Source organism: Mesoplodon mirus (assembly GCF_964341445.2).
Source record: "Mesoplodon mirus genome assembly, chromosome: 19".
Lineage (NCBI taxonomy): Eukaryota > Metazoa > Chordata > Mammalia > Artiodactyla > Ziphiidae > Mesoplodon > Mesoplodon mirus.
The window spans coordinates 29,444,189-29,459,146 of record NC_138995.1 but is presented as its reverse complement, the minus strand read 5'-3'; the positions used below and the strand labels follow the sequence as shown (position 1 = coordinate 29,459,146).

The following is a 14,958-nucleotide window of genomic DNA, read 5'->3' as shown; positions in this document are numbered from 1 at the left end:
AACCTTTATAGCAACCTAAAGAAGGGAGAATATTATTAGTCAACTTTTATTGATAAGGAAACTAAGGCTTGGAGAAAAGTGATTTTCCCAGGATACCATAGATACTGGGTAACATCCTGACTCAAGGCCAAAGATGACCTAGAGAAGGAGATTTAGCCGGAAGCTGAGTATCTCCCTCAGCAGCATTAACCTCCACCTCCCCCAAAACCCTCTAAGTAAACTCAGCTGGGGAGAAATGTGTGTGCTTTCTAAACACAGCTTCTATTAATGGGTAAGCTCCTTACCTTCTTCTCCAGCAGATTGCCCATCTTTAATCCCTTCCTATATAGAAATTCTGGAGCTGCTACAGAGCAGAAACTTAAGGCCTGGGGTTATTTCAGAGGTCCTTTCTGGCTCCGATAGACTATTACTTCAGGCCTCTCATGGTGGGGCTGGTAGGAAAGGGGATGAGGAGTGGACAGGTCTCTCTGGAGGTGACCTTGGTGGAGTCCTCTTTTCTCCTGTGGCCTGCCCAATCGCTCAGGTCCTTGAAGGCTCTGGAGAGACTGCCTTCTGTGCTAAAGAGCCACAAGGGTCTGCCACCCTCTACTTGAAGACCCCAAAGCTGGGGCACTTTATATCACGGCTGTAATATGTTGTTATTAAGGTTCTCAATTAAATACTGAGAAAATTCAGCTGCTCCACTACATAATACCTAATACTCCACTACGTAATACCTAATACCATTTCTTGAGTGCTTTTCTATGAACACTACACATGCATTATTTTACTTAATTGATACTACTAGGTTGGCCAAAAAGTTCATTTGGGCTTTTCCGTAGCGTGGTGTGGAAAAACCCAAACAAATTTTTGGCCAGCCCAATACAATCCTATGGGGTAGGAATTAGTCTTCCCATTCTGAGATGAGTACGCAAGCTCAGAGAGGTTAAGTGAGTAGCTGAAGGCTGCATCTATCTGGTAGGGTCGGAAGATTCTGAGATTCTACAGTGGACACCTTGGAAGGAGCAGCTGTCCCAGGGCCCAGAGTCAGGTTCTCATCATGCCTCCAGCCTGCTGTGAGCAGTTGACCAGTAAAGATAAATCATTCACCACCTCCATCTGCCTCTCAGCCACTCAGGGCTTGACCAACTGGTCTCAGGTCCTGGGAAAATCCTCCCCCTAACCCCCACCAACAAAGGGCCAGATAGGCCCTTGAACTTCTTCAGGGTGAAGTGGAGCCACAGCCCAAGTCACTTCCCTTTTTGAGGCCAGGTTCCTCATCTAGTGCAGAGGGCAGTGGTGGTTTTGTCATTTTCTAGTAATTGCAGCTTCAGTTTTCATTTGGAGAACTATCTCCCCATTGTCAGTCCATATTTTGAGTGAAAGAGATTCCACTCCCGGTACCAGTTTCTATATTAGGAGTCTCAGCGGTAACTGATAAATATCCCACCCAAATGGGTGTAAGCAAAACCAAAACATACACCAGAAATCAAATCCACCCTGGATAATTAACCCTCTTACTGGAACAGCCCAGGGGTTGCTCCTTGAATTGGCTGGATTCAGGTTGTTTATCTAAGTTCCATTTATCCCCGATTACGATTACGAAGGGGGCAGCGGAGGCTCATGGAGACAGTGATTTGACCAACGTCAAAGAGCCAGTAAAAGCGAAAGGAGGGGTTTCCCTGGTGGCTCAGTGGTCAAGAATCCACCTGCCAGTGCAGGGGACATGGGTTCGAGCCCTGGTCCAGGAAGATCCCACATGCCGCGGAGCAACTACTGAGCCTGCGCGCCTAGAGCCCGTGCTCTGCAACGAGAGAAGCCGCCGCGATGAGCAGCCACCGCTCGCCGCAACTGAAGTGGGCAGCAAGGAAGACTCAACGCACCCAAAAATAAATAAATAAATAAATTTCTTAAAAAAAAAAAGCAAAAGGAAATCTAGGTCCGCCTGACCCTAAAGCAGAGAACTCAGCCTAAACTGTCTCTCACTGGGGGATGCCTTGCTCTGAAGGAAAAACATTCACCCGCAAGGAGGCTGAGCTATTAACCCCAAGAAGAAGAGCCGGACAACCTAAAAGGGTGGGGTGTGCTCAGGGGGGTGGGGCCAGGGCCTGGGCGCGTTCAGAGCCAGAGGGGGCGGGGCGAGACCGGGGGGCGGGTAGGTAACTTTGGCGCCTGCGCAAAGGCCCCGGACTCCTAAGCTACTCCCTCTCAAGCCTTGGCGGCAGCGGCAGCTCGCACGCGCCGCCTGGGTCTCTTCGCTCCTGTGAGACGCCGGGCTCGGCCATGAACCGGTGCGCTGAGGCGGCGGCGGTGGCGGCCTCGGGGCCCGGCGCGGGCGTCGGGAGCGCGGGGCTGCGGCCGCCCATAGTGCCCCGCCAGTCGTCCTTCTTCCCGCCGCCCGTGCGCAACCCCTTCGTTCAGCAGACACGGCTGGGCGCGACGAGGCGCATCCAGGTGCGGGGCGAGGGTCTGACAGGGGACGCAGATTCAGGTGAGGGGCGTCTGACAGGGGACGCAGATCCAGGTGAGGGGCGTCTGACAGGGGACGCAGATCCAGGTGAGGGGCGTCTGACAGGGGACGCAGATCCAGGTGAGGGGCGTCTGACAGGGGACGCAGATCCAGGTGAGGGGCGTCTGACAGGGGACGCAGATTCAGGGGAGGGACGTGGGTCCGAGAGAGGAGGCAGTTTGAGGGGAGCTTGGGTCTGTCAGGGGAGGTCGCCAGAGGGGAGTGCGGGTGTGAAGGGGAAGTGGCTGAGGAGGGCGTGAGTCTGGGAAGCAAGGCTCTGAGGAAGGCAGGGATGTAGATCTGAGAGGAGAGGGCTTTTGAAGGGGCCATGAGTCTGCAGGGGACAGAGATGCGGGACTGAGAATTGAGGGGCCTTGGAGGATGGTCTGGGGGCGTGTGTGAGAAAAGAAGATGCAAAGAACATGGGGGCCTTGGAGGAAGGTCCTAAACAGGAGGAGGCCGAACAGGCAGGCCATTGGCAGAGGAAACATTCCTTGCTGAGAAGAGGGAACGACTGTGGAAGAACTTCGACTTGAGTGTGTGAAAGTCTAGTGGGAGGTCATCGTAGCACAGGAGAGTGGGTTTGGGGAAGTTTTCGCTTTGCCGCAGGGAAGGAGAGGAGTCAGTTTGGGATGGGAAGAGCAAGGGAGAAGGCAGAGAACCCAGGTCTGGAATTAGAACAAGAAGAAAGGCTGGGATGCTCTGGCTGAGCAGGGACATCAAGGACGGGAAATCACAGTCTAAGAAAAGGGATAATATGGGGCAGCTTAAGGTATTCAAGAGTTTTTTGGTCCTGAATCAGTTTTCACCCAAACACTTCTACATTCAAGGATGAGAGGCAGCTCAGACTTGCACTTACACTCGCTCTTTGGACTTCCTGTTTGGTGAAGTTAGTGATCGGAGAACAAGATAGACTGTGCAGGCTACGTTTGTCCTTTGTGTTCTGCATGGAAAAAATGGCTTTAATATTTTCTTGTCCATCTCACCCATTTATTTACTTTGGATTTGAAATAGCGTAATTTTTGCACGGCATACTTGTGTGCCCTGAGACTGTTGTTCTCTACGATGGAAGCAGGTTAAGTGCTGGGCCAAGCAGCCTGGGGTGGTGGTTAGAATAATGGTGGATGGGTGTCTGGTTGAAGAAAGGTGTGAGAGAGGAAGAGGAAGATAGCGAATGTAGTAATACCTCTTTGTAAAGAAACTAAATGTTTAAAAATTTGATCTTCATGTCTTTAACTGGATAGATATTCCCTTTATATCTTAAAACTTCTGAAACACTTAATAAATACATGGACTATCATTCAAGGTTCCTTTTGGTCTGATTTAGTCAAATCGGTCATACTTAAATGAAAGTCATGTCCGTCTATTTGGCTTTATGTTTTGGAGAGAGGCTCAAAGTGGCATATTTATAAGTATTTATATTGTACCTGGAGTAAATTATTAAGTTTTTGAGGGTTTTTTTTTTTAATAGCATGCCTGCAACCATTTTGAGAGCACTTTCAAATAACCCTGTAAGAGTTGTAGTATGATAGAAAGATCACTAGTCTTAGTCAGAAAACCTGCTCAGGCCCTGCCATTTATTAGTTGTATAACTTTGGCCAAGTCACTTAACCTCTCTGAACTTTACTTTCCTCATCTATTAAATTGGAATAATAATACATGGAAGAGGGATTAAAATTTAAGTGAGATAATGTGTGAAAGAATCTGGTATTGTTTGCTGATCTTAATATTGATAGTTATGCTATTTGTTATCTACAACTGTATACTGCACTTAAAATTTACCACTTGGATTGGATAGAAATGAATATAGTCTCAATATTTTTTTAAAAATTAAAAATGCATGTAGACCAGAGATCCCAAAGTAGTTTCAATGGCTTGAACAGTCTGGGTAAAAGGAAAATTTAAATAGACATGATTGAAAAACAATGTTGTCTGTATTATCCAGTTTAAAAGATTGATATACTTGCATTTAAGTATGATTTGATATGATTAAATCAGACTAAATTTAATCCTAAATGATGATCAATGTCTTGCTTAAGGACTGTTGTGACTTTTGCGTCTCATTATAGGGCTTAGCTTTATTGCTCGCCTGCTCTTTTTTGACCGTTTAAGGGTCTGCTACATAGTGCCGTATAATTACGTAAATTAGCCTAGCTTCTATTTCCTCAATAGAATATGGAATTAAAATGAGTGGTTGTAATTGTGGGGTCATTTACCATACCAAAAGTATTTGTTGGATGCCTACTATGTGCCAGGCACACTGTTAATCCCCGGAGACATAGCAATGAACAAGAGAAATAAGGACCCTGCCTATTTAAAGCTTGTATTTCACTGAAAAAGTTAAACAAGCAAGTATAGAAATATATAATTCCGTGTTTTAGTAAGTGCTATGAAGTAAGTCCAGAGAGGAAAATAATCCCAATAGAGTGTTGAAAGAAGGCCTTCCTACAGAGATGACATATTACCAAATGGCAATATAATGGGTAATCCTCTTAATTCGACAGAGTTACTCAGAATTGATCTTGTCATCTTAATAATGTTTAAAGATTAAAATTTTAAATCAACTTTGTGTATATACTAGCAGCAAACAATTGCAAAAGGAAATGAAATAATCTCGTAGTAGCAATAAAATGACATTAAATACGTAGGAATATATTAACCAAAAGCATGTAAGACCACTACAATGAAAACAACAAAACACCATTGTGAGAAATTAATGAAGATTTACATAAAATGAAGAGATATACCATGTTTATAAGTTTGCAGAATCGACATTATTAAGATGATAACTCCTCCCAAATTGATCTGTAGATTCATTGAAATCTCAACAAAAGTCCCAACAGGCTTTTTGTTTGTGTGGAAACTGGCTAATTCTGAAATTTATGTGGAAATGCAGAGGATCTATATTAGCCCCAAAAAAGCTTGAAAAAGAAAAAGTTGGAGGACATACACTACCTTATGTCAAGAATTACTACAAAGCTATAGCAATTAAGAGAGTAGGGTAGTATCGACAGAAGGACAGATGAATAGATCAATTGAACAGAATAGAGAGCCCACATGTATGTTCAATTGATTTTTGACAAAGTGGCCAAGAGAATTTATCGGGGAATGTCAAGTCTTTTCAAAAATTGGTTCTGGGGAATTCCCTGGCGGTCCAGTGGTTAGGACTCGGTGCTTTCATTGCTGGGGCCAGGGTTCAATCCCTGGCTGGGGAACTAAGATCCCGCAAGCTGCAGCGCAGCCAAAAAAAAAAAAAGGAGGGGGAATGGAATTGGTTCTGGAACAGCTAGATAAATCTGTGGATAAAAATGAAACTTGATCCCTTCTGCACACTACACAGAAAGTAATTTAAGATGGATCATAGTCTTGAACATAAAAGCAAAACTCATATATCTTCTAGAAGAAGAAGAAAATATAAAATAATCTTCATGATCTTGAGATAGGTAAAGATTTCTTAGGATGCAGAAGAGAACTAAACAGAAAATAAAAATTGATAAATTAGTCTTCATCAGAATTAAAATTCTTCTCATCAAAGGATACCATTAAGAAAATGAAAAGGCGGACTTCCCTGGTGCTCAGTGGTTAAGAATCCGCCTGCCAATGCAGGAGACACAGGTTCGAGCCCTGGTCCAGGAAGATCCCACATGCCGTGGAGCAACTAAGCCCGTGTGCCACAACTACTGAGCCTGCTCTCTAGAGCCCGTGAGCCACAACTACTGAGCCAGTGTGCCACAGCTACTGAGGCCCGCGCACCTAGAGCCCATGCTCCGCAACAAAGAGAAGCCACCACAATGAGAAGCCCGTGTACCACAATGAAGAGTACCCCCTGCTTACCGCAACTAGAGAAAGCCCACACGCAGCAACAAAGACCCAACACAGACAAAAATAAATAAATTAAATTTTTAAAAAAAGAAAGAAAGAAAGAAAATGAAAAGGCAAGCCATGAAATGGGAGGAAATATTTTCAATACATGTATTGAAAAAGGGCTTGTAAACAGAACATATAAAGAACTCCTACAAATTGATAAGAAAAGGACTAAGTACCCAATAAAAATGGGCCAAAGACTCAAAAAGACAGTTAGGTTAAAGGGATGACCAATAAGCACATGAAAAAATGTGCTCACCGTCATTGTTCATCAAGGAAATATGAATTAAAACCACAGTGAGATATCATTTTACACCCACTAGAATGGCTACAAAGACTGACAACACTGAATGTTGATGAGGATGTGAAGCAACAGGAAATTTCATACTTTGTTGGTGGAGATATAAAATGATACAACTACTTTGGAAAACAGTTTGGCATATGCTGGCCCAACAATTTCACTCCCCTTGAAATGAAAATGTATGTCCACATAGAGACTCAAACATTAATGTTTACTCATAATAGCTAAAAACTTATAATAGGCTAAATGTCCCTGAACAGATTAATGGATAGATTAAGTGTGATATAGTCATACAATGGAATATTACTCTGCAATTAAAAAGACTATACTACTGATACATATGACAACATGGTTGAATCTCAAAAATATGAAGTGAAAGAAGCCAGACATAAAAGAATACATACTGTGTGGTTTCATTTATATGAAAATATAGAACAGGCAAAAACTATAGTGAAAGAAAGACTGTCAGTGGTTGCTATACACTGAGGATATATTGACTGCAAAGAGGCACAAGGGAACTTTTCTGGGTGATGGAAACGATCTATATCTTGATTATAGTGGTGTCTGCATAGGGTTATGCATTTGAAAACCTCATACTTAAAATAGGTGCATTTATTTTATGTAAATTATGCCTTAGTAAAATTGATTTTTATAAAAGACTACAATCACCAAATGTCAGCAAGGACGTACAGTAACTGAAATTCTCATACACTACCAGCGACACTTTAAAGTGATGCAGCCACTTTGGAAAATTGTTTGGCCAGTTTCTTATAAAGTTAAACTACATCTATGACCCAGCAATTCCACTCCTACGTATTTACCTCAGAGAAATGAAAACAACTATTCCCAAAAAGGCTTGTAGAAGAATGTTTGCAGTGGCTGTATTCATAATAGCCCACAACTGGAAACAGCCCAAATGTTCATCAACAGGAGAATAGACAGACTGTCATATGGTCATATAGTGGAATAATACTCTGCAGTCAGAAAGAATGACTTACTGACATCGAAAGCAACATAGTTGAATTTCAAAAACATGTTAAGTGGAAGAAGTGAGACACACAAGAATGCATAATGTATGGTTCCATTTATATGGCACTCAAGAACATGCAAAACTAATAATATATGATGATAAACATCCAGCATTGATTGCCTAAGAGGATAAGGATTGACTGAAAGAGGTATGAGGCAACTTTCTGAGTGGCAGATGTGTTCTGTATCTTGATTGAGGTGATGTTTACAAGAGTACACAGTTATCAAAACTCATTGAATTACACATTTAAGATCTGTATATTTCCTTGTATGTAATTTTTAATTCAGTCGTACACATGTACACAAATAATTTGATAGAGATCTGATAACTACAATATTTTTGGCATTTCTCGTAAATTATTTGATGATGCTCAGATTCACATTACGGGCCAATAGAGCCAAGAAGGGCAGCACTGTTTGAGTAGTCTAATTGGCTAAAAAAAAAAGAAGACAATTTGTGATATACAAGGATAGTTTATTTCACTTGAAAGGCATTATGGGATAGGATTAAGAGCAAGACCTTTATAACCACATTGGTTTCAAATCCTGGTTCTGCCACTTACTGTGTGATCTTAAGCAGTTTAACTTAATTCCCTCTGTGCCACTCCTTTCTTGTATGTAAAACAGCTTAAGGTTGTAAGACTCAGATAAGTTACTACATGCCAAGTACTTAGAGTGCCTGGTACGTAGTAAGCACTCAGTATTATTTGCAGTTCTTATTTATTTAGTTTTTATTCTTATTCTTATTTAGTTTTTATTATTTTTTGTATTTCCTCCCCCATCTCCTTATTGTTAGTTATAAAGGACTGGCAGGTATATAAAATAATACATTTACTTCTTCACACTCTAATGCCTTTACTAATATTCATCCTGCTTATAGCTCTCAAAAAGCTATTTCCCCCTCTTACCTTGCCAGCTTCTGCTTGCTTCTTAAAGCAAGACGTTTCAGCTTCAACTCCTCCAGGAAGCTTTCCCTGACTACTAAGTCCAACAAACCTTTTCTTAGTTCCCCCAGCAGCCCCTATTCACATTCATTGATATACAGATCAGGTAGTACTTGGTTTTCTTCCCTGTTTCTTTTGCTGCTTTGTAGGCTTTGTGAGGTCAGGTACAATGTCTTATTTTCTTTGTGCTTAGATCCTTGTCTGGTATAGGGTAATGCCCAATTCATCTTTGAGTGAATGCATGAATAGCATAAGATTTTCCTCTTATGTATTTCTGTTTGATAACTACAGCATTAAAATAATGTCATCTGTTTTTTAAATCAACTTTGATTTCAGATTTTCTTTCTTGGAATTATCCTGCTTCCAATTCGTGCCCTGTTGCTTGCATTAATTTTATTACTGGCGTGGCCATTTACTGCAATTTCAACAGCATGCTGTCCTGAAAAGCTGACCCACCCAATAACTGGTTGGAAGAGGTAAGAAATAACTATGTCTAAATATTAGGAAAATCAAGATAAAGAAGAGTTTGTCAAAGTTTAGTCAGTGATCAACAATTATGACTCTGAATATAAGATATTTTGGAATATAGTTTTTACAGGCTATGTCACTAAAAATAAAAAATAGGAGGTATGGAGATTCTGTGAAGGGATGAGCTCTTTATCTTTAAATAAATAGAGATCTCAACTCTAAACTACTGGGCAAGGAGAGATCGGTCATTTCCCTGTACCCTCTGGAAAAGTTCTTTGGTTTTCTGTGTCTCACTTCTCCTTACCATGAAATTAAAGTTAGAGAAACTTCCTCAGGAGTTAGTTGCTTAATAGCGCCTCACTATATTATTATGTGAATTTTGAGAGAATTCTATAGGAAGCCCATTTTTTAAAGCTCCCACTGGATGTCTTATGGGAGACATTCTTCATGCAAAGCTATAATGCTTATTCACGTACTGAGATGTCTGTCATGTGTTTGCACTTCGAGGGCTATTTTTTTGTTTCTCTACTCAACTGAGTTTATCAAGGACAGAGACTGGATCTTACTTGTCTTGTGTGTCCAACACAATTCCTGGCACAATTTGATGAATTAACTAATCTTTAATGACAGATTCTTTTTAAAGAGTAAACAATTCAATTTCTGGAATTGAAATTTCTCTGTTCCAGAGAAGTGAGATGGTAAATTTACTTCTTAAGATTCTTGATGATGTCTAAGGGCTATAATGATATAGGTAATAAGGCTTACTTTTAAAATTTTACTCCTAAAATAATTCTGAGGACAATTTCCACATGCCGGTTCTAAAAGTGTTTTGGGAGGTAGTGGCATCCTTGTTACACAAATATAGATTTCCAAGGTGACTCCTTTGAAGGACAGTACTGATTTGGATTTCTCAGTGGTGGATGCATGTTGAAGATTCATTCTTATTACTTTATAGTCACAGAATAAAGGAGCCACTTATTAGCCACATGGCCTTGGGAAAATTACTTCTCTGGGACTCAGTTTTCATGTCTGTAAAATGGGGATAATAATAAATGCTATCTATTTCATAAAATTGGGCTAAGGATTAAAGAAATTAATATGCATAAATTACTTAGAACAGTGCCTGGCAGAAAGAGCTCCACCAAAGTGTTAGCTATTCTTCTTAGCTCACATTTTAAAATGAAGTGCTCCAGCTTGTCTTGGTTTTTGCATTGTGCTTTAGAGTAAAACCCTGCTGTTAGCTGCAGTTGGCAAAGCTAATTATGTCCTTTTTTGTATTTATTTCCAAAGGAAAATTACTCAGCCAGTCTTGAGGTTTCTAGGCCGTGCCATGTTCTTTTCGATGGGATTTATAGTTACCGTGAAAGGAAAGATCGCAAGTCCTGTGGAAGCACCAATTTTTGTTGTTGCCCCTCATTCAACATTCTTTGATGGAATTGCCTGTGTTGTGGCTGGGTTACCTTCTATAGTATCTCGATATGAGAATGTGCAGGTGCCTCTGATTGGCAGTAAGTACTTTATAAGATAACAGAGATAAAATATTTTCATGCTCATGCTTTCAATTTAGAAAATCATGTATAGTTCATTGGTAGGCTTTTTAAAAACTTTAAAATAATAAAACACTTCAAACATATTTCCTTGCTTTTAATGAGGTACTATATCACAAGAATGAATTTATGAAAAAAGATTAAAGACTTCCCTATCTGTACCCTTATCATTCTTTTTAAGTCTAAACTCTGTCACTGCACCATCACCTCTTTCTGCTCCTAAATATAGCCAAAAAGAAGTTTTTAAATACCAAACATGGTAGATTTTTTGGAGAGAGAATTTAATCTAAGAGTCTGTGAAAGCACTGGTTACATGCTATTTCAGTGAATTTCTCTTCAGGGTATTAGACTGATAAATAAATGCACTAAGTCTTTTCTCCTCTCTGTTTTCTTCATTATTGCCCAGATCTCCATGAGGGACAAATGTGTAACTCTTTGAAAATTATGATGTGGAACAATTAATGCTTCCTGCCATAAAAAATAATGAAGCAAGTGAAATGTTTTTCCCACCAGATGCTTTGCTCTCTCCCCAGGGGATTAGTCTCCAAGTAACTGCTACCAGTTGTCCCAAGGTTATTGCCAAGCATCAAGTGGTGAGAAAGCGCGTGTGAAAACTGCCTGATGTTGCCTTGGTACTCTGGAGAAATAATAGTAGTTCTTACAGCTTTGTCATTCATCTAAGAAAGACAGACTCTCTCTCTCTCTCTCTTTTTTTTTTAAGGTAACCACCTTGCTTTGTGTAATATGACATTTTCCCCAAAAGTTGTTTAGCAATAGTCTTTTGGTAAATTGAGGTTTATTTTGCAGGTGCTAGGAAGCTACCTACTTAAAAGACTATTGCGCTGAAAATTTTAGTAAGATAAATAATAATTGCCTCCTACCCACGTGTACTATCACTTCACATAATCGGTTTGCAGGATATTCCTGAAATAAAACAAGATAATCTTATAGTATATTCCAAATGTTTAATGTCAATTGAGGAAGAAGTCTTTTAGGGAGAAAACTGCATTTGCTTCTTTTCATATTCCTGCTGCTAACTTCTGTTAAATCAGTGAAATATTTTTAGGTCTAAATATCCACCTATCCTTTTGAAACTGGAAGCTAAGTTCTAATAAACTTTGAATTAGAGAGCTTTTTAAAGTTGTTCTCTTTGATTTGCTATCATTTTAATTTTCCATACAATTTGTTTTATGATTTATCTGGTATCATTGCTGTAGTAGCTTTAGCCCCCAAAATGACTTAGTTGTGACTTTTCATTTGTTTTAAAGGAATATTGCGGGCTCTGCAACCAGTGTTGGTGTCCCGTGTAGATCCGGATTCTCGAAAAAACACAATAAATGAAATAATAAGGCGGGCCACATCAGGAGGGGAATGGCCCCAGGTAAAACATAGTAGATGTTTATTTAAATATATTGAAAGTTTATTTATTGTACACTTGTATACATACTCATTTGGATCCACAGATCCAATACTGGGGGACACCTTCTGCTAGATGTCTAGAAGCAGAATAAATGAGTGAGGATTAAAAAGTCCTCTTCCCCATGAGATACTCTGTGGAATTAAATGTATCATTATTTTTTATTCTCCAAACTCTTTGAACTGGTTTTTACTTTGTGTCATAAAATGTTAATTCTCTACCTCTGAATTTATTTACCCTTTTAAAGATGAGATACTGAAGCTCAGTTATACTCAACAATATGGTGGGTTTATTTTGAAAATGATTAAAATCTTAAGTTTATCTGAAGTGTATTTAGATAGTCTTTTTAGTTCAGGGGCATATCAGAATCACCTGTAGAACTTTTTCACATTTTACCATCCCACCACCTCCTTCCCCTGGAATGCTTTTTTTTTTTTTCTTTTTTAGCGGTATGCGGGCCTCTCACTGTTGTGGCCTCTCCCGTTGCAGAGCACAGGCTCTGGACGCGCAGGCTCAGCGGCCATGGCTCACGGGCCCAGCCGCTCCGCGGCATGTGGGATCCTCCCGGACCGGGGCATGAACCCGTGTCCCCTGCATTGGCAGGTGGACTCTCAACTGCTGCGCCACCAGGGAAGCCCCTGGAATGCTTTTTGAAGGTGTGGAAGGGGCAACATTTATTGCATAAATGGAGCCTCATGGGTGATTCTGATAAGTACCCCTCTATCTTTGCCCAGGTGAAAACAAGTGATCTCTAGCAGAACTCATGGTCCTGAGGTGATCTGGCCACTCATGGTGATTTGTAGTTGTTAAAGTACCAAGAGGCATATGACCAACCAGGAGGTTTTAGAAACCAAGGCATGTAAGGAATGATTTAAAAAGTCACTGGGAAGAAATGACATTTGGAATAAGGGTGTGATTTTGCTCTTGGCTCCAAGGAATGTATCTAGGACTTGTGGGTGAAAGTTAACAAGTAGGTAGATTTCAATTCATTTTGCTCATCTCAAGTTTTCTGTCCAGAATTAGAATGGTCTGATTTGGAATCTCTTTCTGGAATGTTCAGGCATTGGCTAAGCAACAACTTGGGTGGGATATCGCAAAAAGAATTCAAGCATTAGAGATGCTATATGACTTTTAATGCCCCATCCGGTTCTTGAGATTTTATGATTTACTCTATATTAATTTATTGTTTATATTAATTTATTGTTCATAGAATATCCACTCCATGAATCATATTTGATATTGTATCCGTTTGGGGTAGGAAACCTGGTTTTTTTTTAAATGGAGGATGGAACTGCGCCTATTCACAATTTTTATTTTACAAATAACTTGTTATTGTGACAATTTAGCTTAATAATGTTTTCCTTCTCTAATTATTATAAAATACCCATTACTAACTGCTGTTAGTGCAGGGATTTTCTTTCTTGTTTTATGTGCCTAGCAATTTATTCATTGCTAAATTCTAAATGCTTCAGAAAAATGAAGCTGCTATGCTGTTCAGTTAATGAGGAACTGTACTGCGTATCTTTTGTGTGGAAAACATAAAGAAGTATATTAAAAGCTAAAAACACCTCCTCAAAAAAGGACATTAAATTGTATTCCATATGTCGATGAATTGAAGTAAGCATAAAGCATATTGTAGGCATTTCCTCCTTTTTTCTCAGTACTTACCAAAGCTATATGTTGTAAGAGGGAATATCATTTAATGGGAAAACTGAAACAAAGAAGTAGGAAATGATTTGGTTAAGGATGTACAGCAGTAGAAGAAAGCATTTAATATTGCCTAACATGCACACTTTGACCATGATTCAGGGTCTACATCTTCGAAACCTATTCAGATCATTAGCATCATCATTAAGAAACATTTACTATGTGAATTCTCTCTTCAAAGCTTTAATTCATTTTCTAGTTATCTTAATGGTCAGACGACACTTCTTCTAGAGCAAAGCCGAATAATCAGATTCTAGCTTTCACTAGAATCAGGTGTTAGCCTTTTATTTTATTTTTGCTTTATAAAAATTGGCAACTATTTGCAAAGTCTTAAGAAAGCAAGTAAAACGCTAATCTATTAATTAGACTGAAATATTAAATCTATTCCTTTTCTCCCAAGATACTAGTTTTCCCAGAAGGTACTTGTACTAATCGTTCCTGTTTGATTACTTTTAAACCAGGTGAGATCAATTAAATTATGTATTGTGACAAAGTAGTATGGAAGATTTCTCAATGATCTGATAATAAATATACAAAATAACTTGTCAGTTTGCTTGGAGCATTTTTTATTTTCTGATAAAATGTTTTGAATGATGTGGATCTACAGAACTCACTCCTTTGCTTTCTCTTTTGGTATCATAACCCCTTCTTCCTTGGAATGTCCCGTGTGTGTGTGTGTGTGTGTGTGTGTGTGTGTGTGTGTGTTTGAGCAGAAACCACTAGCAGATTTTTCTTTTCCTCCAAAGATAACCCTCACAGACACTTGGGATCCTGTGTCATCAAGTTAGAAAACCTACTTCAATTATCATTAAAATACCTTCAGTTCCTTCTAAGGTTCACTCCTTTTAAAAATATTATGAAGTTTTGAATTTTATAGTAATTTGTAATTTCATATGTCATTTCATAGTAATTATTAATACTTTAAAATGTTTTTGTATTGGCTGCTAGAATGCTCAGAGCCAAAGTTAGAACTCAATTCTAGCAAGTGTGGTAGTTTAGGGTTCAAGCATTTGGTTTCAACTAGATTTTCTTCTCTTTATTTTCTCTTTGTCTTGGTTTCATCATTACTGTTTTTTTTAATCCTGTTGAATAATAGGTATTTGGCAAATGAAAACAAATGGAGATATAAGCAATATTTTAGGTGACTTGGGCATAACATTTAGTATTTTGCTTACATAATTCTGAATTCAAAA

General features: G+C 39.5%; 1 protein-coding gene across 2 annotated transcripts in view; it reads left to right on the top strand.

Annotated features, from left to right (window-relative positions):
• The first annotated feature begins 2,190 nt into the window (after nt 1-2,190).
• The window catches only part of LPCAT2 (lysophosphatidylcholine acyltransferase 2), a 65,524-nt gene continuing 52,756 nt past the window's right edge, over nt 2,191-14,958 (top strand). Inside the window, exons 1-5 of one of the 2 annotated variants that reach the window (XM_082607723.1) lie at nt 2,191-2,433; nt 8,963-9,102; nt 10,385-10,602; nt 11,910-12,022; nt 14,166-14,226. In XM_082607723.1, coding sequence (XP_082463849.1) covers nt 2,263-2,433; nt 8,963-9,102; nt 10,385-10,602; nt 11,910-12,022; nt 14,166-14,226 — 703 coding nt within the window. In that variant the 5' untranslated portion in view covers nt 2,191-2,262. Of the gene's footprint in view, nt 2,434-8,962; nt 9,103-10,384; nt 10,603-11,909; nt 12,023-14,165; nt 14,227-14,958 lie in introns of those variants that run through there. The other variant, XM_082607724.1, reaches the window with a different exon arrangement.